The sequence below is a fragment of the Bison bison genome, unplaced genomic scaffold (genome assembly GCF_000754665.1).
Source record: "Bison bison bison isolate TAMUID 2011002044 unplaced genomic scaffold, Bison_UMD1.0 scf7180017864163, whole genome shotgun sequence".
Lineage (NCBI taxonomy): Eukaryota > Metazoa > Chordata > Mammalia > Artiodactyla > Bovidae > Bison > Bison bison.
The window spans coordinates 9,505,062-9,532,665 of NW_011494735.1; the positions used below are offsets into that span (position 1 = coordinate 9,505,062).

General features: G+C 38.5%; 1 protein-coding gene across 2 annotated transcripts; it reads right to left on the reverse strand.

The window, feature by feature from the left end:
- Positions 1-27,604, reverse strand: TMEM5 (transmembrane protein 5). Of its 2 annotated transcripts, XM_010841595.1 has the most exons (6): positions 27,296-27,604; positions 25,762-25,917; positions 19,814-19,916; positions 9,244-9,558; positions 6,278-6,448; positions 1-865 (listed from the first exon to the last, which is right to left on the reverse strand). In XM_010841595.1, exons 1-6 carry the CDS (start codon positions 27,462-27,464, stop codon positions 448-450), a joined length of 1,332 nt encoding a protein of 443 aa, XP_010839897.1. In that variant the 5' UTR covers positions 27,465-27,604; the 3' UTR covers positions 1-447. The 2 variants fall into 2 exon arrangements, with proteins under 2 accessions (XP_010839897.1, XP_010839898.1); XM_010841596.1 differs by lacking the exon at positions 6,278-6,448 and having other exon boundaries at positions 27,296-27,603.

The window sequence follows — 27,604 nt, forward strand, 5'->3', positions numbered from 1 at the left end:
TTTCAATTGTTGAGTCCTTTATATATTATTTCGTTTCATATTTACAATCAGCTCTATGAGGTACCATCATCTCCGTTCTACATGGAAAGGAACAATGAGGTGGCTGGCCCAAGGTCCCCAGACAGTAGGTGCAGCAGTGAGGTTCTAACCCAGGCTTGGTCTGACTCCACAGCCCAGTCTCTCCACGAAACCATGCTGCTTTCCTTGAGCAGATTTATCGAGTGAGAAGAGTTGATAAATGTTGAATCACTCAACTTTGTACAAATGAGTCTATTTTAACTTTATTTTCAGGAGTGGTCCAGTAAGGCTGTACTTGGTCAATACTACAGACATAATCTAGAGTCTACTGGGTACCTTAAAGAACATTTCTAAATACACATACACATACACACAGCATTAGAAATGATTTAAAAACACAGACCTTGGCTTGAAAACAATGAATTACAGTTAATTTTTATTGTTCTTTAAAAATGAACTTTCTAAAATATTAGTAAACCTCATTTTTAGCTCTGTTTTGAAGTGTTGATACCAGTGAAGTAATCTTTTTCTTCTTTGAATCTTTTCCTCTAAATTTATAGTCTTCTCTTTTTCTAAGATAGCAGGAAGTTCCTTCCAGTTCTTAATAAAGATGAAAGGAGCGTTCATGGACTTGAGCAACTGCAGAGGAGCATTAAGGTACACAGATGAATTTCCACAGCTGCCAGCTGTCATTACATCTTCCACCACAGGAACAGAGCCATAGGAGCAAGCCTCATATATTCTGTAACACTCCGTGTTTACTCCTGCTGGGCACAAGGTGAGATCACTCTGAAGCAGAGCATCTTGATAATTCTTAAGGCTTTCATTTGTTTCTTGAGGCTGCCACCTAGAAAATCAGAAAAATAACTGTAGTTTTCACTTTACTAAGCATATCTTTGTGGAAGAAAATATTTTATCTTTTAATGTTGGTTACAGGAAATGGTAAACACACTATAGAGATGGCAGGCAGAAAAGATGAGTCAAGTCTTGCCCAAACAGATTTCTTGAAAATAGTTAAGAATTTGAGAAGTTTGCAGTTGTACACTTAAAATCTAGTGATTATACAGTTTCTGAATGAATGTTGTACCAGCCAAAATTTTGTGAGTGCTAGGTCTTCTCTCTCTACCTCACCCTCCAAATTCCTGCCCTTATGGAGCTTATATCTCAGTTCAAGTGGTGGAGACGGATAGTAACCAGGTCAAGCCAATTATTTAGAAGGTGTTAAGCACTGTGTGGAAAACCAGAGCACAGAAGTGAGGAGGGAGTTTCTGGTAGGGTAGTACTGCAAGTGTAAATAGGTGATCAGGGAGCGTCTCACTCAGGGGCAACCGAATGTGCAGCCAGAGATGAGGGAGCAAACCACGCAGGTATCTGGGGAGAGAACAGAAAGTAGAGCAGGCATAAAGGCCACGAGATGGTACATGCCTGGCATTTTCAAGGGACAGCAAGGAAGCCTGGGTGGCTGAAAGGGAGAGGTGCAGAAAATGGAGTCAGAGTACCCTATCACACAGTTTCGATCAGAGGGGTAACTGACCTCATCTGTGTTTGAGCAAAATCAGTTTGGCTACTGTGTTGAGAACAGACTGTATGGGGCAAGGGTAGAAACTGAGAGAAAGCTAGATGTTTTCTCCTATTTTCTCAGGGAAATAAACAATAGGGTTATAAGGTAAGAGCAGCTGGGTAGAGAAAAGAGGGTATGAAACGGTCTTCCAGGAAAGAGGGGAGAACACATGGAAAACAGAAATGGATGACTGCCAGACATTCAAGGTCAGATATTTCAAGTGAGATCAGTCAGCACCTTTCTCCAAGTGTGGCTGCACAGGTGGAGGTATGGAGCAGGCAACAGAGCTGGATTTAACCAGTTAGGATTTGCCAGATTAAGAAACGAAGAAGCTGAATGTATATGCAGTCATGATTGATTACGAAGTATAAGTGGGGTCAATAAGAAAGTAAAGATTAGGTGAGTGAAGGACAACGGAAAGGTAGTAGGAACAAGGACGTGTAAGTCCCAGCTAAATTGCTGAAATCAGATTATTACAGGGAATGAGTGGGAATGTCAGAAAAAGATGGTTACAGAGAGAATTGCTGGAACTTGAGATCATGCAGTATGTGTAATCATGAGGTCTAGAAAATGACCATGACAGTGAATGACCGAAGTGGAGACCCAAATCACTGGAGGAGAGGAAGTAAAGGAAGTGCAGGACCAAGGCTATGCAAAGACCATCTATGTGGATTTGGGGATCACTAAGAATGAGGCTGGAGAAATGTCGGAGAGAATGAGAGTGTATCAGGAACTAGACTCCTAAAGAATTAAGGAGATAAACCCAAGGTTTATATGATTTCTTTATAAAGGAGCTATTTTTTAAAATTAATTTTTATTGGAATATTGTTGATTTACAATGTTAATTTCTGCTATATGGCAATAAGTCATTTATACATAAACATATATCCACTCTTTTTTAGATTCTTTTCTCATATAGGTCATTATAGAGTACTGGGTAGAGTTCTGTGTGCTATATAGTAGACTCTTATTAGTTATCTATTTTATTCATAGTAGGGTGTATAAGTCAATCTCCCAATTTATTTCTCTCCATTATGATTTCAAAGAGAAAGAGTAGTGAATACTTTCGTCTGCTGGTATGAGATTCAAAACTGATATTGTTTTAGGGAGGGAAAAGGGAAAGAGGTCTGGAAGCAGCAATGAGAAGCAAGGAGGACTGCTACTCTACCTCCTGGTTCAATGGTAGTAAAGGAATATCAAGAGTAAGCCTGTTTGTACAATCAACTTTCATATTTTCCCCTCACTCCTTCCACTCCAGGCACAGTGTCCCTTGTTCCTCACACATGTGGCATTGATTTGCATTTCCCTGATGTATCCATGTTAAGCGTACTTTCATGTGCCTGTTGGCCATCTGCATTTCCTCTTTGGAAAAATGTCTTTTTAGTTCTTCTGCCCATTTTTTTAACTTGGCCATTTGCTTTCTTTGGTGTTGAGTTGGATGAGCTATTTATATATATATATATGATATTAACCTGTTAGGTTTTGTTGTTGTTGTTGTTTTATTGATGGTTTCCTTTGCTGTGCAAAAGCTTTTAAGTTTAATTAGGTAAACTTAAGTTTAATTTGTTTATTTAATTTAAACAAAATTTAAAATTTAAAATAAAGTTTAAGTTTAATTTGCTTATTTTTGTTTTCTTTGCTTTAGAAAACAGATCTGAAAAAAAAATTGCTGTTATTTATGTCAAAGAGAATTCTACCTATGTTTTCTTCTAGTTTTATAGTATCTGTTCTTTATATTTAGGTCTTTAATCCATTTTGAGTTTATTTTTTTATATTGTGTTAGAGAATGTTCTAACTTCATTCTTTTACATGCACCTGTCCAATTTTCCCAGCATCACTTACTGAAGAAACTGTCTTTTCTCCATTGTATATTCTCGCCTCCTTTGTCACAGCTTAATTGACCATAGTGTGTGGATTTATATCTGAGCTCTGTACTCTGCTCCACTGATCTTCGTGTCTGTTTTGTGCCAGTATCACACTGTATTGATGACTGTAGTTTTGTAGTGCAGTCTGAAGTTAGGGAGCATGATTCCTCCAAATCATTCTTCTTTCTTAAGATTTTTTTTTCTTTGGCTATTTGGGGTTTTTGTGTTTCCAAACAATTTAAAATGATTTGTTCTAATTCTGTGAAAAATGCCATTGGTATTTTGATAGGGATTGCCTTGAATCCATAGATTGCCTTGGGTAGTATGGTCACCTTAATAGTATTCTTTTATTGTGAGAACAAGATGAACAAGATTTATCTTTCCATCTGTTTATGTTGTCTTCAATTTCTTTCATCAGTGTTTTATAGCTTTCTGAGCATAGGTCTTTTCCCTTCTTAGGTAGGTTTATTCCTAGGTAGTTTATTTGATAAGATGGTAACTTCTCTTCCTGATAGTACACTAATTGTTAGTATACAGAAATGTAACCAATTTCTATATGCTAATTCTGTGTCCTGCAACTTTACCAAACTCACTGATGAGCTCTAGTAGTTTTCTGGTGGTGTCTTTAGGATTTTCTGTGTATAGTATCACGTCATCTGAAAACAGTGACAGTTTTCCTTCTTCCTTTCCAATCTGGATTCCATTTCTTTTTCTTCTCTGATTGCTGTGGCCAAGACTTCTGAAACTGTGCTGAATAAAAGCGGTGAGCGTGGGCATCTTGTCTTGTTCCTGTTTTGTTGTATATGGCCTTTATTATGTTGAGGCAAGTTCCCTCTATGCCCACTTCCTGGAGAGTTTTTATCATAAATGAATGTTGAACGTTATCAAAAGTTTTTTCTGTGTCTATGGAGAAGATCATATGGTTTTTATTCTTCACTTTGCTAATGTGGTGTATCACATAGGGTGATGATAGCCTTGTAGAATGAGTTTGAAAGTGTTTTTTCCTCTGCAATTTTTAAAAAATAGTTTGAGGACAGATGTCAACTCTTCCTTAAATGTTTGGTAGAATTTACCTGTGAAGCCATCTGGTGCTGGACTTGTTTGTTGGAAGTGTTTAAATTACTGATTTAATTTCATTATTGGTAATCAGTTTGTTCATATTTTCTGTTTCTTTCTGGTTCAGTTTTGGGAGATTCTACCTTTCTAAGAATTTGTCCACGTCCCCTAGGTTGTCCATTGTATTTGCATATAGTTGTACATAGTAGTCTCTTATGATCCCTTGTATTTTTGTAATATTGGCTGTAACTTTTTCTTTTTCATTTCTGATTTTATTGATTTGGGTGCTCTTCGTTTTTTTTTTTTTTTTCTTTAAGAGTCTTGTTAAAGGTTTATACATTTGGGTTTATCTTTTCAAAGAACCACCTTTTTCTATCACTTTAAGTTGCTGATCTCTTACCTTCAAATGAATTTTAAAACCCCTGCATTTGTACTCTTCTCCCCTCATAATTACTGTTTTTGATATCATATTTTGCATCTAATTGTTTTGTATATCCCTTAAATGCTTATTATGGATATAGATGACTTTACTACTTTTTTCTTTTGTCCCTACTGGCTTCATGTGTGGATGGTTTCCCACCTTCACTGTACGTTTGTCTTTACTTTTTCACTTTGTAAGTTGCTTCTTTCTTGTGGCCTTTTCTTTTCTCACCTAGAGAAGCTCTTTTAACATTTAAGGCTGGTTTGGTGGTGCTATACTCTTTTAGCTTTTGCTTCTCAGTAAAACTTTTGATCACTCCATCAAATCTGAATGAGAACTTTACTGGGTAGAGTATTCTTGGTTGTAGTAGAGTCATGTTTTCTAGAATACAGTATCTGCTCCAATTAATGTATTTCTAGATGTAAAAGGACATTTTTTTAAAAGGCATTACTTCTCTGATGACACTGCTTTACATGAAACTCTGTTTATTTAAAAATAAAATACTGCTACTGCTGCTAAGTTGCTTCAGTCGTGTCCAACTCTGTGTGACCCAGACGGCAGCCCACCAGGCTCCCCCGTCCCTGGGATTCTCCAGGCAAGAACATTGGAGTGGGTTGCCATTTCCTTCTCCAATGCATGAAAGTGAAAAGTGAAAGGGAAGTCGCTTAGTCATGTCCGACTCCTAGTGACCCCATGGACTTCAGCCTACTAGGCTCCTCCGTCCATGGAATTTTCCAGGCAAGAGTACTGGAGTGGGGTGCCATTGCCTTCTCCGAAAATAAAATAAGTGATCTCCAAATTTCTTCCTTCAGTCCACGAACACCTGTTTCATGATTACCATGTAAAAGATGGAAGAAAGTTAACCCTATTAAATCCATCCATCCATCCATCCATTCCCCACTTGTCCTGGCCTACTTTATGCAAGGTCCTATGTTAGATCTCGGGGTTCAAAGAATGGCCTCTGTCCTCAGGGTGATGCCAGGTTCCTGAAGCTGTGAGGCATACGGCATGCCAGTCTTGGAACACTGAACTGGTTTGCTGAACATCTCAGAGATGAACCTAAGATTCTTATTGTCATCCACAATCTCCTGTGTTCAAGTCTGACTAACAAATATTATTGAGGAAACCTAACAATTGACATGTGCATATGACAGTTACCAATGGGAGATGCTCTCTATTTTTAATGTATACAACACTGTTTCATCACAGCTTTAATTATTAATATATCTTCTGGGGAAAGACTGGTATTAATGGAGTTAAAAATGTCTGTGGAAATCTGTAGGGTCACATAAAGCCTGGAAACATGTTTCACAGATTGGAAACATGCTGGATGAATCAAGTAAACATAGAACTTACTGTTCTCTTGCTGAAACCCAACAAAGCTTATCATTCCCATCCTGTTTCAAAATTTTCATTAGTGCTTGTCTGGATGAATTTTCATAAACGGTTCCTACAAAATTACACAAGTATGGCCTTTCATTATGTAGCATTGACCAGTTCACCTCCACCACAGGAAAATTCCTGTATCTGTAAGAGTAAGTACATGTGAGTTAATATATGACAAGAGGATTAGCAAAATTTGCATAATCTAACATCTTAGGTAGCATGATGATGTAGAAAAGAGAGATTTAAAATAAGATTCTTTAAATCTCAAGTTAAATTTTCCATGCTTACTTTGGAAAAGTTCCTGAATCTACTCACTTAAAAAAAACATTCTCACTTTGACATCCTTTACAAGGTTGCTACAGAAATTATGCACCTAAAATGCTTTGCTTTTTTATATTCAACTTCTATTACTGATCTGAAGTTATAAGACAGGAAGAACTTAAGATCTTCAAAGTATAAAGAATCTTCTACATTCGTAATAATCATGATTTTTTAAAAAAATTATTGGAGTATAGTTGCTTTACAATGTTTTGTTAGTTTCTGTTGTACAGCAAAGTGAATCAGCCATACGAATACATAAGTCTTCCTTCCTATTTAGGTCACCACAAAGTACTGAGTAGAGTTCCCTGTGCTGCACGTTAGGGTCCCATTAGTTATCTATTTTATACAGTGAATATATGTCAATCCTAATCTTCCATTCATCCTACCCCTCCTTCCCCCTTCATATCCATAAGTTACCCATATGTCTGTTCTCTACATCTGTGTCTCTATTTCTGCTTTGCAAGTAAGTTCATCTGTACTATGTTTCTAGGTTCCTCATATAAGCAATATTATATGATATTTGTTTTTCTCTTTCTGACTTCACTCCATATGACAGTCTCTAGATCATTCATGTCTCTGCAAATGACACTATTTTGTTTCTTTTTATTGCTATAACAAAGAATTCCAATTCCAAAAGCTTTTCAAGTAGATTTTTTAAAAAACCCAAAATCTTATATCCCACACAGAAGAGGCCTGTTGCAATCGGCTCATTCTTACGGGCATTTGGGAATAAGAGGCAACAAATTACGTGCCTGAACTACAACCTTCACGTAAGAGCAAAGCTTAACGTAACAGTTAGGGCTATAATGGCTTCCTCAATCTCAGCATTACTGCCCTTTGGGCGGGATAATTCTTCGCTGTGGAGGCTATCCTCTATACTGTAAGATATTGAACAGCACCCCTGGCCTCTATTCACCAGATGCCAGTATCGCCTCCTCTCTCCACTTGTAACAATCAAATGTATCTCCAGACATTGCCAAATGTCTCCTAGGGGGAGGGCAAAACTGCACCTGGTTGAGAACCACTGGTCTATAAGAAAGATATTTGTCCAACAGTACCAGAATTATGATGAGTTTCCCTCCTATACTGTATGAATAGGTGATGTAGTACACTATAAAGAAATAATTATTTTATTTCAAACATTCTACTCAAAGGCTAGATTTTTCAGAGCATCTTAAACCTGGCTATACCTAGCAAACCTTTTGTCTGCTTCTTCCCTACCCTAAACCTGTTGAGTCAGAATCTGGACATGGAAGGCCAGAGACTATGTTTTGTCAATGTGCTTCCCTGGTGACAGTCAAAGGTCACATCTTGTAACCCGTGATAAAATAATAGAAAATGAATATCTGATTCAAGTACCACATTAGTTAGCTATTTCATAATTCATCCATTTGACATATATTTGTTGAGTGCCTAATCTGTGTATGTACTGTTTTAGGCTCTACAGATAAAGTAGTGCAAAAAGGAGACAAAAATCCCTGCTATCAGGAAGTTTATGTACTAGTGGCAACTTGAAGTCAACTTATTGTTACTCAAAGGCCCTGTATTAACAGAATGATTAAAAAAATAAGTTTCCAATTTTAAAGAAAGGCCTCATATATATTACATATTATTTAACTAACCTTCCTTTTAATAGAAAGATAGACTGGTAGCTCAGTGGTAAAGAATCTTCCTGCCAATGCAGGAGACGTGAGTTCAATCCCTAATTTGGGAATATAGCCTGGAGAAGGAAATGGAACCCATTCCAGTCTTCTTGCCTGGGAAATCCTACAGACAGAGAAGTCTGGTAGGCTACAGTAAATGGGGTCACAAAAGAGTCAGACACAATTTAGTGACTAAACAACAACAACAAGATAGACAAAAAGACCCCAAAATAATATATAAATTAATTTGGGGGAGAGGGCTTCCAAGGTGGGGAAGTGGTAAAGAATTCGCCTGCCAATGCAGGAGGTTCTAGAGATGTGTGTTTGATCCCTGGGTCAGGAAGATTCCCCTGGAGTAGGAATGGCAACCCACTCTAGTATTCTTGCCTGGAAAATTCCATGGACACAGGAGCCTGGTGGGATACAGTACAGGGAGTTGCAAAGTGTCAGACATGACTGAGCACATGCAAGAGATCTGTGCAAACTCAACCAATCTCAGTGTCAGATCTGAGTATATTATAATCCTCCCAAACCGAAGGGTCAGGGTGCTCTTGATGTAATACTTGATCTAAAGTAGGGATTTAGGAAAACTAAGTATCTATATAATAGTTATATAGATATAGATGAAGAGATTCTATAATTGTTTTTAGAAAATCTGTCTCTCTGCCATCCACTGCTAAATATCTCTTTAAGGCACTACTGATCAATTTGAAAATTTACTATGCCTTGGGGTTCTAAAATACAAAAATGTAACTTATCTGGTCTCCTCATCAAAGTCTAAAATACCCTAAAAATATCAACTATTATTACCAAAGCATGAGGCCAAACCACATTTCTGCCCATAGAAAAGGTGGCACATGGCCTCAAGGAGCTCAGAAGAACTACATTTATCACAAATCTAAAACACAATCCTCCTGGTACAGAGATTCAGGTCTTAGAGCCTAGAAACATGTAAAAATAATTTGTACTTACGTTGCTACTCCTAAAGGCCACTGAAAAACATCCATGTCATTAATCCAGGGGCTGTCATATATTATGAAAAGTCGTTCCACAGAGCCTCCATTTCTTTTGAGGAATTGGTTTATCCATTCATTATTACAATGTTCATTTCCTAGCAAAACAACAGCAAGATGCTGGAGTTTTTGAGTTTGCACTAAATTCTGTGCATAAAGTAACCACTGGGTGGCATAAAAGACCTTCGCCTTTTCTCTTCCATTTAGAACCAGGACCACATTGTTCACATCAACAGAGAAGTACCCTGGGACCACAGCCGGACCAGTGATGAAGCTGTTAAAAACAAAAGAAAAACAAGAGACAAACAAGAAGAGAACAAAATCGTTTGGTACCAGAAGTTCTATGTCATTTTATGTAAAATATACAATGAGACTTAATCCATATACTTCCTAGAAACAATTTCTATAATACTTTTTTTGAACAAGTTTGGATGGTGGGACAGAGATGTAGATTAATGGGAAGTTTTGGTTGTAGACAGATTAATTATATGCAAATTTGAAAATACCACAGGAAAAAAATTTATGCTTATATATCTAGTAAAAGTGTAAATATAAAAATTTGAATGGGAAGATATATAACCATTTCACGATAGTGACTGAGGAGGAAGGAAGAGGAAAGGACATGAGGAACAATATGAAGAGAGCATGTAATGCCTTTATTGGAAATATTTAATTCTTTTAAGAGGAAAGTTATATATCTGAAGCAAATATGACCGAGAGCCAGAACCTGTTCGTTCTGTGTGTGGGTGTGCTGTCGTGTCCAACTCTGTGACCCATAGACTGGAGTCCGCTAGGCTCCTCTGTCCATGGAATCTTCCAGGCAGGAATACTGGAGAGGGTTGCCATTTCCTTCTTCAGGGGATCTTTCCTATCCAGGGATTGAAAATGTATCTCTATTGTCTCCTGCACTGGATTCTTTACCACTGTGCCACCTGGTTCCAGGTGGTGGAGAAATGGGAATCTATTGTAAAACTCCCTATTCTTTAAAGTATTTAAAAATATCATAAAAGGAGTAGATACATTTCATAACTCCCATTTTCATATCATGTGCTGCTTTGAACAACCAGTACCACTGAAATATTTTAAATGAATATGTATTAAATATAAAAAGTACCATTTAACCTATGGTAAAAGTAGATGGTCCTGGATTCTTTGCAACCTGCTCAACCATTTTTTAATAACTTGCTAGAGTCTTTAAATATTTAGTACAAATATGTTGAAATCCTGCTTTTATTGCTTATTATTGTTTGGGATAAAAAACTAACATTTATTAAATGCCTTTTATATACATGGTACATAGGCACTCTGCACAGGTTCTCCTTTAACCTCTACAGCAACTCTGCAGAGGACATTAGGCCCCCATTTTGCATTTGGGAAATAAGGCTGAAGTTACACAGCCTGTGATGGCAGCATTGAGATTTGAATCAAGATCTAACTTGAGAGCTTGAATTTTTCCCAAGACACTATGGTTAGCTCAAATTAGTATGTTAGCTCAAATTAGTATAAATATGTATTTATATTTTGTTTATGTACTGTGTGATTTTTATGACATTGTTCTACAGTGATGATAAGCTATGGGAACAAAACTGTGTTTTTTGAATTTGCCTTGGACAGGAAGATGCCAAATGATTCAGTGATCATTTAGTCATTTAGGAGACTCTGCAGAGTCTGAGGGGCTAGAAAGCACTTTAGAGATGATGAGGATAGTTATGGTAAATTTAAAATAGTTATTATTGGTAGCACATGAACATTTCTGTCTCCTTTAAAGCTATAAGCTGGAGAAGGAAATGGCAATCCACTCCAGTATTCTTGCCTGGAGAATTCCATGCACAGAGCAGCCTGGAGGGCTACAGTCCATGGGGTTGCAAAGAGTCAGACACAATTTAGTGACTAAACCACAAAAGTTATAGGCAGGGGGACTTCCCTGGTGGTCCAGTGGTTAAGAATCCATCTTGCAACAGAGGGGATGCAGGTCTGATCCCTGGTCAAGGAACTAACAGCCCACATGCCACAGTGAAAGATCCCGAATGATGCAGTGAAGATCCCAAAATGAAGGGATAGGGAGGAATACTTCTGATTTTATTGATCCATGCAAATTAACAAAAGCATGATTTGTTCAGGGCACATCTGACCCATTGTGTAGTCTCTACAGCTCCCTTTTTGTAGGAGGCTCTCAAATTCCAGCAAGCAGGCATGTCACCCCTCACGCGCTGACCAACTGGTTTTCCAGACCTCGAGGCCATGTTCAAGTAAAGGTGAAAGCCCTGGGGTCAATGCTGCGGAGTCAAGGTATAGATCAGAAGGTCCCCAATTTTTTTGGTTCCCAGGAAACTTTCAGTGTTTTGGTAATTTTTTCATAGTATCTACCAAACCAAAAATAATGAGTAATGGTTCATGAGCAATGTTTTTTAAATTGTTAGATTCAAATAACTTGTTAAGTATTTCTGTCCAAGAGCTTAGAAGCCACTTAAAAAATAACATGCATACACGGAAGAAAAAAGTAATATTCCTATTTCAGTTCAGTTCAGTCACTCAGCCGTATCTGACTCTTTGCTCTTAACTAACTACACATGCTTAATAATGGGATGTGTGTACCTACGGAGCACTACACAACTTCTCAAACCTTGGAATCAGAGAGGACACTGCCTCAGTCACTGCTTATTCCACTTCGATTTCTGAGTGGTACCTCGATTTGATCACAGCAATCATGAGAAACTCAGCTCCACAAACGCGTAACATCTCTGAAGTGGATGCAGGGTGATCTAATGTTGAAATGTGAACTACCTCAAACTAGTAATTTGCATGGTGTTTGACAGATGTGAAGTGTAACTGTCATTCCCACAAATATTAATAATATTTTGTGGTGCCCCAGGGTACTTTAGTACATAATTTGGGAAACATGGATTTAGATAAAGAAACTTTAGGGGTAAAAAAAAATTCCCTTACGATTCAGATAGTTATGTGTATGTGTGTGTTGGGAGGTGTGCTAGTCAAACTGCAATGAGTTGAGACGTGAATGAGAAGTAAGGGGACAGTAAGAAGTTCAGTGAGGAGAAGTGCAACTCAAAATTCATAAAAGTCAGAACGGCCACCATTAAAAAGTCTACAAATTAACAAATGCTGAAGAGGGTGTGGAGAAAAGGGAGCCTCCCTTCACTGTTGGTGGGAACGTAAGTTGGTAGAGCCACTATGGAAAGCAGTATGAAAGTTCCTCAAAAAACTAAAAATAGAGTTAAAAATAGAGTTGCCATATGATCTAGCAATCTCACTTCTGAGCATATATTCAAATAAAACTGTAATTCAAAAAGATACAAGGACTCCTATGTCCATGGTAGCGCTATTCACAGCAGCCAAGATGTAGAAGCAGCCTAAATGCTCACTGACAGATGAATGGATAAAGATGTGCTATATATACACAATGGAATACTACTCGGCCGTAAAAAAGAAGGAAACAATGCCATTTGCAGCTATATGGGTGGACCTAGACATTATCATACCAAGTGAACCAAGTCATAAAAAGACAAAACCCATATGATATCATTTACATGTGGAATCTAACATATGACACAAATGAATCTATCCATGAAACAGAATCACAGGCATAGAGAGCAGACTTGTGGTTGCCAAGGGGGACGGGGAGTAGGGAAGATGGATTGGAAGTCTGAGTTAGCAGATGTAAACAATTATATATAGAATGGATAAACAACAAGGAACTATATTGAACATCCTGTGATAAACCCAAATGGAAAAAGAGTATGAAAAAGAATGTCTGTGTATGAATGTCTGTGTGTGTGTTTAACTGAATCACTCTGCTATACTGAAATTAATACAACATTATAAATCAACTATACTTAAAACACGGAGAAGGCAATGGCACCCCACTCCAGTACTCTTGCCTGGAAAATCCCATGGACGGAGGAGCCTGGTAGGCTGTGGTCCTTGGGGTTGCTAAGAGTTGGACATGACTGAGCGACTTCACTTTCACTTTTCACTTTTCACTTTCATGCATTAGAGAAGGAAATGGCAACCCACTCCAGTGTTCTTGCCTGGAGAATCCCAGGGACGGGGGAGCTTGGTGAGCTGCCGTCTATGGGGTCGCACAGAGTCGGACACGACTGAAGCGACTTAGCAGCAGCAGCAGCAGCAACAGCATACGTAAATAAATTTACAATAAAAGTAAGTGGGGACAGTAAGCACAGACAACTCTTCTGAAAGTGTGGAGGAGAAGGCAAGAAAGTAATAAATGAAAGGCTGAAGATGAGGCGAGCAAGGAAGTAACCAATGGAGCAAGGTCTTGCAGTATGTAGAAAGGATGCACAGGTAGATGAAGTTAATACTGAGCTAGGGAATCACCTCACCGTCTGTGAGCTAAGAAAAAGAGAAGGTTAGGTGAGGGATCACTTAGAGATCATGTACATAAATGTTAGAGGAGCTAGTTAAGGGCGACAGTTATGGGTATTCTTGAGGAAATAGGCAGGTTTGCCTGCTGTGAAAAAGGGGGTTAGGCTGGTGCTGAGTAGTGGGCTAGAGAAGAGTGGAAAATCTGCTTTTATTCTTCCTGTACTTTCTATGTTGAATGCATACTAGCTATCTTGTCATGCAAGCTAGCAACCAGGGAACTGTCACATTTGATTCTTGCTCTCATCTAATAATCCTTAAATTCTGATAGTTTTGCCCCTAAGTTTCTCAAATTCCTGACTCTGTCAGAATACCACTTCCCAATTTCATCCCTTATTTATATCTCAGCAGGATACTTAAGAGTTTTCTAATGCAAAGTTGTGGCCTACCTGATTTCAGTTGTCTCCTTCAAATCATTTTTCCACACAGCTACTAGAGACATCAACACCAAAAACGTATGACAATACCACACTATCTAGCTTAATCATCCTCAACTGCTTTTCACTGAACAAGAACAAAGTCCAAGAGCTTTAATGTGGCACATTACAAGGCCCGCCATGATCTGGCCCTTGCCCTCCACTTCCAATATCAGCTACTCTACTCCACCTTCATGTTCTGGGGGTTCTGAATGGCCTGAAATTTTGTGCACAAACCAAGCTGTGTATCAGTTCTGATACTGCCTCTGCTGGGAATATAATCACTCCTCTTGGTGCCTTTCTAAATTCTACTAATCTTTTAAGACTCAGCTCAGCTATCACCTCCTCTAGGAAGCCTTTCTTGATAGATGCCATACCCCCAACTCTACTTACAGTGACTTAGTGACCCTCCCTCTATATTTCCCTAACAACTAAGGAGTATACACGTCTTTATCATTATGCTCTGTATACAGATTCAAAGTTATTAATGTATTTATCTCAGCCTCTAGTGTGTGAACTCCCTGAGGGAAAAGTATTTTATTCATTTTGAGATCTTCAGAACCTAGTGTGAACCAACTAGCAGGCAACTCAGTAAACGTCGAATAAGTAAGCCGTAATTCTCTTTAAGAGAGTTATTTTGCTCTACCGATTTATTTAAGTTATCCTACTGCATTTAAAATATGAATCATATTACAAAATTCAATTTAGTAATAAATTTCCAGCTATACAGTATGCCATATGTGGGCTTCCCCAGTGGCTCAGCGCCAAAGAATCCACCTGCAATGTAGGAGTCGAAGGAGACGTGGGTTCAATCCCTGGGTTGGGAAGATCCCCTGCAGGAGGGGGTTTGGCAACCCCCTCCAGTATTCTTCCTGAAGAAGCCCATGGACAGAGGAGCCTGGCGGGCTACAGTCCATAGAGTCACAAAGAGTCAGACACGACTGAAAAGACTGAGCATTCAGTGTGCATGCATGCATGCTCAGGCATATGTATAAGATATTATAGTATATTTACTCATGATGAAACATTGTGTTTTTGTTTCCTAAAGTTACGAATCATGCATCAGTCATAAATATCCATTAACTGAAAAATGAACATATTTATGGAGCTATACATGGAATTTTGAAACAGTGACTTCCTCTTCTAGATTTCTTAGCATATATTTAATAGTCAGAACTTCTATTCTTCAATATTTGTACTTTTTCTGCTGCTGCTGCTAAGTCACTTCAGTTGTGTCCGACCTGTGTGACCCCAGAGACGGCAGCCCACCAGGCTCCCCCGTCCCTGGGATTCTCCAGGCAAGAACACTGGAGTGGGTTGCCATTTCCTTCTCCAGAGCATGAAAGTGAAAAGTGAAAGTGAAGTCGCTCAGTCATGTCCGACTCTTAGCGACCCCAAGGACTGCAGCCTACCAGGCTCCTCCGTCCATGGAATTTTCCAGGCAAGAGTACTGGAGTGGGGTGCCATTGCCTTCTCCTGCTGCTGCTGCTGCTGCTAAGTCGCTTCAGTCGTGTCCGACTCTGTGTGACCCCATAGACAGCAGCCCACCAGGCTCCCCCGTCCCTGGGATTCTCCAGGCAAGAACACTGGAGTGGGTTGCCATTTCCTTCTCCATTGCCTTCTCCTAGATTCAGTTAAAAACTTTGCTCCCAATAAGTACTTTTGATACTTAGATAGTCCAGAGAAATAATCTGAATATTGAATTCTAAGCTGAACGTGAGCAAAACATATTTTTTAGAATCCAGTGTAAATAGTTTCATTTTTCCTAAATTCAGTAAGTGCTACCGAAAAAATGCTGTATGTTATTATATTAAGTGAGTTACTGATAAGATTAATAATTTGCCAGCCAAGAGACTGGCAAATGCCTTGATCAATAATAAGTACACAAACTAAACCATCCACATAGCTCTCAGCCATTGATTTTACATCGTTTTTGACTGACAGTTTTAGAAAATTCAGTTTTATAAAATAGGTATGCTGAATTCATGAATGGCCCTTACTTTTGAATAGCTGCTGCAATTCACCCCATTCTCACGGCCAGTATCACTGCCATGACTCCATGCCTTCCTAATTCAATGTTTATGCTGAAACACTCCCACCCTCTTATTAGTCTGGCTGGAGAGGGAGAATGAGCATTATGAAAAATTAACTATAGTATCTTTGGTTACCAATGAAAAGTTTATTTGAGATCTGTATTGATCTATGATCCAGTATATGACTTAAATATAGTATAACCATTAATATTATCTATAAATGCTTTCACTCATTGTAATGAATAGTGAGTTCATTAACTCCTTATAATAGTAATACCTGGAAATTCTAAAAATAGGATCAGACATATTTTATTCTATCATGATATTTAAAGAACGTTGACCTTTTTCATAAGGATCAGATGCTCACTGAAAATACCATAATTGAATTTAGACAATAATGAATTAAGCAACTTAGCATCTAACTTTTGTTTTATCAAATGGGTAGGCATTTATATATCTTATGATAATGCCTGCACAGGGACATTACAGAATTCTGAAGGCAGTCTTCTGGGAATAAAGCAAATGCCATGATGAATAGAAGATTCCTCCTAAGAAATTAAAAATAAGTTTCCCTATGAAATTAAACTATAAATGAACAACATATGATGGATGTGAGTAGAGACAGGCAAAGTTTCCTCAAGAGATGAATGGGTTCCATGCTAGCTTGTAACATAACTGAACACATTAACATAAAAATGTATCAATAAGGTGCTTGTTGGGAAGCCATGTGATGGAGAGATAATAGACAATGATGGAAACATAGAAAAAGGAGAACTGAAAGATACAGAGATGGTGCAATACCTATTTAAGTAGAGTAAATATAATAAAACTAGTAACAAGACTTTTACAGTGACTACTATGTGCCTGATACTAGTCTAAGCACCATATACCTATTATGCTTTTGATTTTCAAAAGAATACTGTAAAATAGAAACTATTATTTGCCTTATTTTAAATTCAAGGAAATCCAGGCACAGAGATGTTAAGAAATTTGCCCAAGGTCAGACAACTAATGAGAGGTAAAGCTGGAACTGGAACTCAGATATTCTGGCTCTGGAGTCTGTGCCCATAACTCAGTCACACTGCTACCCTGTCCAGAGATGACAGGACTTCACCAGGCTGAATCACAGGTTCAGTCTGCCCCACATGTGTTCAACTACTCACATCCTCAGCACAGACTATATATGGTATGGACTCAGTGGTGAACACGGAGTCATTTCATTTCTTTCCTTCTGAAACATGAAGTGCTACATATAGCTATATTGCACATTTAATTCCATATTTAATCAAACAACTCCCAAATATTTAGGTATCACTTATAGCCTGCCTTTAAGGAAGTAAGGAGCTGGTCAGGCCAATAAAGGCACAGGGACTGTCTGATAGCTGTATTTCCATTCTGAATTATTTACCTGGTACCTTGGATTACATCACTTGGGCCTATGAATTGTTAAGAATAAGCATTCAGGAGCCTGATTTACCCTGGAACACTGATGATATCCTTTTTATTTTCTGCCTCAGAACTGTTGTGAAATTAAAATTAAATAATATAAATTCTTTGCAAACTTAAAGGTTTAAATAGAATGTATTTTTGCTTATTTAAAGGATCTTGATAGTATTCAGAAACTCTTTCTGTATCTTCAAGATGAGCCACTACTTCCAACTTTGGGGAAAGTAAAAAACAAATGTGTCAAAACATTTTAGTTAGTACCCATGAAGCCTGATTCAACTCAAAACTGCAATTTAATAGAAGATTATTAATTTTGGATAAATTATATATGCTACTTTCCATGAGCCTAAACCTTTAGTAGAAGAAGGCAATGGCACCCCACTCCAGCACTCTTGCCTGGAAAATCCCATGGACGGAGGCCACAGTCCATGGGGTCGCTAAGAGTCGGACACGACTGAGCGACTTCATTTTCACTTTTCACTTTCATGCACTGGAGAAGGAAATGGCAACCCACTCCAGTGTTCTTGCCTGGAGAATCCCAGGGACGGGGGTGCCTCGTGGGCTGCCGTCTTTGGGGTTGCATGGAGTCGGACACGACTGAAGCAACTTAGCAGCAGCAAACCTTTAGTAACTTGTTTACAAAAATCAGCTATAACAGTGAACTTCCCTGAATACACAGTTCTCTTGAAATCTAAAAGGAAATAGTGTTGATATTTAATCATAATATAAAATCTCAGGTAAGTATTTCAGAAGGAAACAGGAAGTGAGTTTTTCTTTTTGGAGTTAAGACTATTTGCTCAAAATCTTTGCTATCAATATAATAACACTGTATGTTAACTTCTCAATAAATTTTAAATAATTCTTTTGGAAATTCTATATGTTGTAGGTAGATCTATTAGACTAATACTCATAACATATGCTTACATTTAAAACAGCAAAACGTTAGATTTATATGTAAAACACACATCTACTTTCAGACACCTGAATCCAACAATTTTAGTTTAGAATTATGTATAAACTCTTCAGTTGGATTACATCTATAATCCCATCTATGAGCCTGGAGATAAAAGGAAAAATAATCATTACCAATGATGATTTAAAAGTCTGTTTGCTTTTCAAGAATGATTTCTTTGAAAAGATACATGCAATGAAATTGATTTCCAAGTGAGTATACAGTAAATAAAGAATTAAAAGAAAATTCAAATGAAACTCATATTCAGTTCAGTTCAGTCGCGTCCGACTCTTTGCTACCCCATTAACTGCAGCACGCCAGGCCTCCCTGTCCATCACCAACTCCCAGAGTCCACCCAAACCCATATCCATCGAGTCGGTGATGCCATCCAACCATCTCATCCTCTGTCGTCCCCTTCTCCTCCTGCCCTCAATCTTTTCCAGCATCATATTAACCATAGCCTTTCCTCTTAATCTCTGTGGGAAATAAATAGAATCCTAATGAAAGCCATAATTGTTAGTTCACATTTTTTCCCCCTGAATAATATAACTGTTAAATGAAATAAGCATTTAAAATAATTATTTTTGGTTTTTATTTCAATTGGAAGGCAAAATCTAATAGAAAACAATATTATTTCATTGCCACAATTTTTCTAAATAAAATTCTTAATGCTGTTTAAAAACCTTCAGAAAATATGCAATCACAGTTATAAAAATAAGAATGCAAAAAAAATCTTCATAATACATTGGTTTTATTCAATCTAAAAAAAGATTTCTGAATATTGCAGTAAAATGGTAATCTATACTATCAAATCATGATAGAACTCATATATGAAATGTTTTAATGGATAAAAATTTCAGAACTAATAGCAGTAGCTTTAGCTACCATGTGAGTATTATAAAAATATGTGACTCTATTACATGAAAGAGAAAAATAAAAACCTTGTTTATGTATCATTCCCCCAAGATAGAATGTTAAATATTTATTAATAACCAAATGTTACAAAATTTAGAGCATGGACTTTTCCATATAATCAGAAATGTTTTGATTAAAATAAAACATATACAGAATTCCAAAAAAAGCAGAATTTTGTAATATCCAATTTTATAAGAAAATGTTTAAGGTAAGCTATAACTACAAATATATATTCATGAGATTCTCCATTCTTCACAAGTTAAAGTGGAAATATTTTCTATGAACATATTTTCCTCTGAGTTTTCTTCTGGTATTGATATAAAACATTGTACAGCACCGTATCAAAGGTTAATACTGCACAGTTAATACCTGTAATGTGTTCTTCCAACAACTGAATTTCCTTCTCTCCACTGAGCAGTCACATCAGTGGGTTCAAGTAAACCTTCGAAAATGTGCTCCCAGAGATACAAACCTGATAATTAAAAAAACAAAAAATGAAAGCATTTACCATCTGGTTTACTCTATTGTGTGAGATGACTTTATGTTCTGCTCTTTCATATTATTTGATCAGAAATCAGATTCTATTCCTCTTTGGGCTCAAAATCATCAATATGGCAGCTAATGTACAAGAGACTAACTCAGATGTTGTCAGTGTAAAATGTGGCAAATGTGGGATATACTAAAGATAATAAACTCTATGATTCTAAATTTGAGAAACCCCTATCATTGGACTACCTATCTTATCCTGAAATGTGTTATATTACAGTATAAGTTACCTTAGATTAGAACTGTTTCTATACTCTAACAAGCTGGGGATGGATTTACCATCTTATGCCAAATAGAACCAGAGGGTCTCATGTATGCATATACATTCAGTATATCAAGGAGATATTACCTCCTTCCCAATTGAGCACACATCCTTCACTACATGATGCCGTCTGCAGACAAATGCCACTGCATCCTATCTCTTTAGGCCAGCCCCTATGTTTTATTATGATTTCATCTATATGAAAGCTCTGAGAGTAGAGGAGAGCAGTGTCACACAATAAGGTATTCTGGAGATGATGAGGTCTGGAGACGATGAGGTAATTGGGGAGCCCAGTTACCTAAATGTAACTAAAAAGTTACATTGGAAGATGTGTTTTGTTACATTCTCATCACACTAAAAGACATGTACAAAAAACCCATGTTAAAAGACTAGGCTAATCAGATAAAGCTTTCCAAATACAGTAGGTTTAGTAATGTTTTCTCCCAACCCAAGATGGCCAAAGATGAAATCTCTAGGACCTGTAAATACATTACCTTTAGAAAGCAAAAGAGGCTTTCTAAATGTGATTAAGATAAGGATGCTAAGGTGTAGAGATTATGCTGGATTATCTAGGTGTTGATGTTGTTCAGTGCTGGATTATCTGGGTGTTGTTGCTGTTGTTCAATCCTTAAGTCATGTCCGACTCTTTGTGACCCCATGGACTGTGGCACGCCAGTCTTCCCTGTCCTTCACTATCTCCCAGAGTCTGCTCAAACTCATGTCCGTTTAGTTGATGATGCCATCCTATCATCTTATCCTCTGTCGCCCCCATTTCCTCCTGCCCTCAATCTTTCCCAGCATCAGGGTCTGTTCCAATGAGTTGGCTCTTCACATCAGGTGGCCAAAGTACTGGAGTTTCAGCTTCAGCGTCAGTCCTTCCAAAGAGTATTCAGGGTTGATTTCTTTAAGATTGACTGATTTGATATCCTTGCTGTGCAAGGGACTCTCAAGATCTTCTCTAGAATCACAGTTTAAAAGCATCAATTCTTCAGCGCTTAGCTTTTAATACGTTCTCTAGGCCCATCACTTCACGGCAAATAGTTGGGGAAACAATGGAAACCACAAGAGATTTTATTTTGGGGGGCTCCAAAATCACTGCAGATGGTGACTGCAGCCATGAAATTAAAAGACACTTGCTCCTTGGAAGAAAAGCTAGACAGTATATTAAAAAGCAGACATTATTTTGGCAACAAAAGTCCATCTAGTCAAAGCTACGGTTTTTCCAGTAGTCATGTATGGATGTGAGAGTTGGACTACAAGAAAGCTGAGCACCAAAGAAGTGATGCTTTTGAAGTGTGGTGTTGGAGAAGACTCGAGAGTCCCTTGGACTGCAAGGAGATCCAACCAGTCCATCCTAAAGGAAATCAGTCCTGAATATTCATTGGAAAGACTGATGTTGAAGCTGAAACTCTAATACTTTGGTCACCCGATGAGAAGAACTGACTCATTTGAAAAGACCCTGATGCTGGGAAAGATGGAAGGCAGGAGGAGAAGGGGACAATAGAGGATGAGATGGTTGGCATCATCGACTCAATGGACATGAGTTTGAGCAAGCTCTGGAAGTTGGTGATGGACAGGGAAGCTTGGCATGCTGCAGTCCATGGAGTTGCAGACTGAGTGACTGAACTGAACTGAGGTTTGTCGTAGCTTTTCTTCTAATGAGCAAGCATCTTTTAATTTTGTGGCTGTGGTCACTGTCCATAGTGATTTTGGAGTCCAAGAAAATAAAATCTGCCACTGTTTTCACTTTTTCTCCATCTATTTGCCATGAAGTGACGGGACCAGATGCCATGATCTTAGTTTTCTGAATAAGTTTTAAGTTAGCCTTTTCACTCTCCTCTTTCACCTTCATCAAGAGACTCCTTAATTCCTTTGCTTTCTGCCATTAGAGTGGTATCATCTGCATATCTGAGGTTCTTGATATTTCTCCTGGCAATCTTGATTCCACTTATGATTCAGCCAGCCTAGCATTTCACATGATGTACTCTACATATAAGCTAAATAAGCAAGGTGACAATATACAGCTTTGACATACTCCTTTCCCAATTTTGAACCAGTCTGTTCTGGGTGGGTCCTATATAATCACAAGGATCCTCAGGAGAGGGAGCCAGGAGTGTCAAAATGAGGGAAAGAGGTTTGAGGAAGAAGGAGAAGTCAGGAAGAGGTGGGGCTATGGGTCAAGGAATGAAAGCAGTTACTAGAAGGCAGTAAAAAGCAAGGAAACAGATGCTTCTCTAGAGCATCCAAATGGAATAGCCCGAGGCACACTTTAGATTTCTGCCTTCAGAAACATAATATAATAAATTAATGGTGACCAAAGTTAATAATGCTGTATTTGCATATTTGAAAGTTGCTAAGAGAGTAGATCATAAAGTTCACATCACAAGAAAAAAGTTTTAACTATGTGAGGTGATGGATGTTCACTAGACTTACTGTATTGATCCTTTCACAATATACACCTATATCAAATCATTATGTAGTACACTTGAAACTTATAATTATAGATTAAAAAATATATGTTGTTTTTATATACAATGGAATGTTGCTCAGCCATGGTAGTGGCTGGTGGTTTAGTTGCTAAGTTGTGTCCAACTCTTAGCACCATGGACTGTAGCCTGCCAGGCTTGTTTATCCATGGGATTTCCCAGGCAAGTATACCAAAGTGGGTTGCCATTTCCTTCTCCAGGGGATCTTCCCAACCCAGGGGCAGAACCCAGGTCTCCTGCATTGCAGGCAGTCTCCTGCACTGCAGGTGGTCTCCTGACTTGTGGACACAGCAGGGGAAGGAGAGAGTGGGGTAAATTGAAAGAGCGGCACTGAAACATATACATTTCAATGTGTAAAATAAATAGCTAGTGGGAAGTTGCTATATAACACAGGGAGCTCAGCCTGGTGCTCTGTGATGACCTAAAGGGGTGGGATGGAGGGTGGGGTGGGAGAGGTTCAAGAGGGAGGGCTATATGTATACTTATGGCTGGTTCACACTGTTGTACACCAGAAATCAATACAACATTGTAAAGCAATTATCTTCCAATTAAAAATAATTAAATTTAAATAAAAAATATGTTTTAAGCCACTAACTTTTTGGTAATTGGTTATAGCAGCTAAAGGAAACTACATATTATGTAGCTATAGAAATGGGGTGCTGCTGTAACAAATACTTAAAAATCTGGAAGTGGCTTTGGAATTGGGTAATGGGGAAAGGTTGAAAAAATTTTGAGAACAATGATTAAAAAACACTTAGATTAGACTGACTTAAACAGACTGTAGGTAGAAATATGGATGTTAGTGACTCAGCTGGTGAAAACTCGGGAGAAAGTTAGGAGAACAGTAGGAAAAAACTTGTATCATTTTAGAGAATATCAAAATCATCATAAACCGATTTTTAGAAGAAATAGGCACATTAAAAGTGCTGTTGATGAGGGCTCAAAGGAAGTGAGGAACATGTTATTAGAGTTTGGAGTAAAGAAGATCCTTGTTATAAACAGAAGTAGAAAGTTCAGCTGAATTGTTTCCTGCACTTATGTGCAAAGCAGAACTTGTAAATGATAAACTTGGATAGTTAGTTGAAGAAATTTCTAAGTAAAGTGTTGTAGCTGTGGCCTCATTTCTTCTCGCTGATTACAATAAGATATGAGTTGAAAAGAGAGACTTAGAAAAACATTAAGCAAAAAGGAATCATGACTTGATGATTTTGAAAATTCTTAGCCTCTTCAGATTGCAAAAGAGAGGAAAAATTAGGGGATTCACTGTCAAGAAAGCATGCTAACCTTCCTGAAAATGGAAGACTAAAGATGTAGCTGACATCCTTTTGCTAATGTCTGGTCAGAATATTCAATCACGTAGAGGGGTTTGTTTTGTTTTGTTTTTAGTATTAGGTGTTGATTTGTGAATTTTCTTAGCCATTATCAGCAGAAGCTAGAAATAGAGATGGGGTTATCCAGGAAACACCTGTGGAGGAACTCTTGTCTAATAAAGCGAATCTTTATGTCATACATATGGGAGACTGACATGGTTCTTGAGAACGTTATATTAATAGAAACACTGCCAACTTGGACTAAAAGGGACAGAGAGAGAGTTGAAATGAAACAAGCTTATTGGAAAATCCTAACAGCAGGAAACAGGCTGATAAAGCTACTGAGCTGCAAACACATGCTAACCTTCCTGAAAATGGAACGATGACTTCTCAAGCACGGAGCTGAAAAATCCAGAAAGAACATTTGAGCCATAGATTACTCACTCCCAGGGCTTGAAACCTAATGGAGTCTGCGTGGTTGGATATCAAAGATGCTTAAACCTGTGACTCCATTCTTCTTCCATTTTCTCCCTTTTGAATGGGAATTTCTGTAACTGGTATCCTATGACTGTGCCTGGGGAACAGGCTGATGAATGCAATGCTTGATAAATCTCATCTGACCAGTTTGTACCTATTAGATTGAAATCAGAAAAGTCTAGAATAATGAAAACTGTTAAGAAGTATATTTAATTAAAGACTAGAATGAGGAAGTGCAAATTTAAAGAAACAAATTAATATGACAGGTTCTAATAGAGAAAAAAATTGCTAGAACTTGATGATTAGAGGTCTGGGTCTGGGTACTTGAACTTTAGAGATCAGTAATTTTCAAGGCAGTATATATGTATGCAAATGTTTATGAATTTATGAAACATTATGGGTCAGGTACTACTATTCTGTTTACTTTCCTTTCACCTGGTACCTTTTATCCATATCCCTTACTGTATATAAATTTAACGCATGTTTAATGGCCAAAAAACTCACTTCTAATTGACTAAGTTCTTTCTGACTCTTTTGTCATTGAGGGTGGGTGAGTGAGTGAGTGAGTGAAGTCGCTCAGTTGTGTCCAACTCTTTGAGACCCCATGGACTGTAGCCTACCAGGCTCCTCCCTCCATGGGATTCTCCAGGCAAGAGTACTGAAGTGGGTTGCCATTTTCTCTAATTGAGCATATTGTATAATTTGGAACACTATACTCTCATGATACTCAGAGCAAAATTGCTTTAGTGGGCAACCAAGTTTAATCAACTACATACTATATCCCTTTCTGAGGCATTCATGATGAACACTGGCATATTAAAACCTCTGACAAAGTTTCTGCAACAAAGAACCTTGTTTAACTTTGTTTAGTTCAATGTTTCCTAAACTTGTTTGGCCATTAAGGTCAGAGGCCACATCTTACACTCTGCATCAAGTGTCTAATAAACACATAGTTCCATGAAAATTCAGCTGACATAGGCATTTTAATATAATGATGTTCACACAACCTGCTCTTTGTGTCTACAGATAAAGCTGTGCTCTGCTAAAGACAGGTGCACATGCATATGTTTGTGTGTGTTTACACAGATGTTGTCTAATAAAAATAGAAATGGTATACTGAAAAAAAGTGAAAAAAATGTAGTATGTATCTTAACAAATGATGAAATGGACTTTAAATGTATTAATAGTGCTTTTATATGATGCTTTTACATATCTTAGCTTTAAACATTAACTTACCAATGGCAGCTTTGCCCCAGATTTGTACATGGAAGAGTTTTTTCTCTTTTGTGGACTTATTTACTATCTGAAGGCTAGTTTTAAGTCTGTGTTGTTGTTCTTTTTTTTCATCTTCTTCCCAAGGATTCCATTCTTCACTTCTCAAAGTAGATTGTTCTGTGTTATAAAAAGAGTACCAAGTGTTATCAATAAGGCAGAGCATCAGTTATAGATAAATTCAAGCCATTTAAATTAGATGTTGTTGTTTAGTCGCTAAGTAGTGTACGACTCTTTTGCATCCCCATGGACTATAGCCTGCCAGGCTTCTCTGTCCATGCATTTTCCAGGTGAGAATACTGTAGTGGCTGCTACTTTTTTTTTCTCTAGGGGATCTTTCCTATTCAGGGTTCCAACCCACATCTCCTGCATTGGCAGGTGGATCCTTCACCACTCAGCCACCTGGAAAGTCAGGGAGTTTTACCTGCATCCTAACTTCAATTTTTCAAAGAGATTAAGCAAGAGAATTTGAACAGGTTAAACACACAATAAAAATTTTAAAAAGGAAATCAGAACTTAATTTTGATTGAACCATTACCCCAAAAGAACTTGAAATAAAATGTTAACAAAATGTTAGGCTCCCCAAAAAAGCCTTCTAAAATAACTGGGTACAGTAATATGTATTATTAAAGCTTAACTTTTGCCAATTCTATATAGATTGTATATACGTTACGCAAACTATACATAAAACTTGACTTCAACATGAAAAGTGTCCAACAGTTTCAGATACTATTGTGCAAAATTCTGAAAGAAAGAAATAAGCCTGAGTCCGAACCTGACATGGGTCAACAAAATACAAAAAAGGGATCAAAACTTGGAGATAAAACACTCTAGTCTTCCGAAGTCACCGCAGGATTAGAGAAGGCTCTTTGTTTCAATAGGCTTCTCTGGTGGCTCAGACGGTAACGCGTCTGCCTACAATGAGGGAGATTGGGGTTCGATCCCTGGGTCGGGAAGATTCTCTGGAAAAGGAAATGGCAACCCACTCCAGGGTCGGGAAGGAAATGGCAACCCACTCCAGGGTCAGGTAGATTCTCTGGAGAAGGAAATGGCAACCCACTCCAGTACTCTTGCCTGGAAAATCCCATGGACGGAGGACCGTGGTAGGCTACAGTCCATGGGGTCGCAAAGAGTCGGACACGATTGAGCGACTTCATTTTTCACTTTCTTTTGTTTCAATATGGGAATAGATGTCTTTAAGCCAGCGGCATTCCAGAGAATCTGGCATTTTGTGACAACGTCTTGGATATTCAAGATGTGTTTTTAAAAGTGTGTGCACCTGTTAGCCCCAGGGGTGGGGAGTGGCGACAGCATGTGAGATTTCCCGAGGCCTGGGGTGGCTACCGAGAGCTGGAAGGGGAGAAGTGCGCCCCGGAGCCATCCTGGACCCGAGAGCCGGATTGGTGGCAGCGTGGCTCGGCTATCCCGGCCCCTACCATCCCTCAGCCCCGCGACCCGGCGCGCAGCCGAGAAGAGAGGCCGCGGTCCGGTATCCTACCTCGGCCGCGCCTCTCCCGCACCGGGACAACCCCCTTCCTGAGGCCCCGCAAAGGCACGTCCGGCGTCCGGCGGCGGCGCCCGAAGAAGACGTGGTAGGCGGCGTAGAGCGAGAAGAGGCAGTACACGGCGATAAAAATCGAGCAGAGACGCTTCCGCGTCAGCCGCATCCCACTTAGGCTTCCGCTCAGGTCACCACCAACATGGAGGTGGGCCAGGGACTAGACTGCCTTTCTGCGCCGCGGTCCTGCTGGCTTCGGGAGCAGGCCTAAGCGCGGCGGGAGGGAGTCACCAGAAACAGACTCGCCCA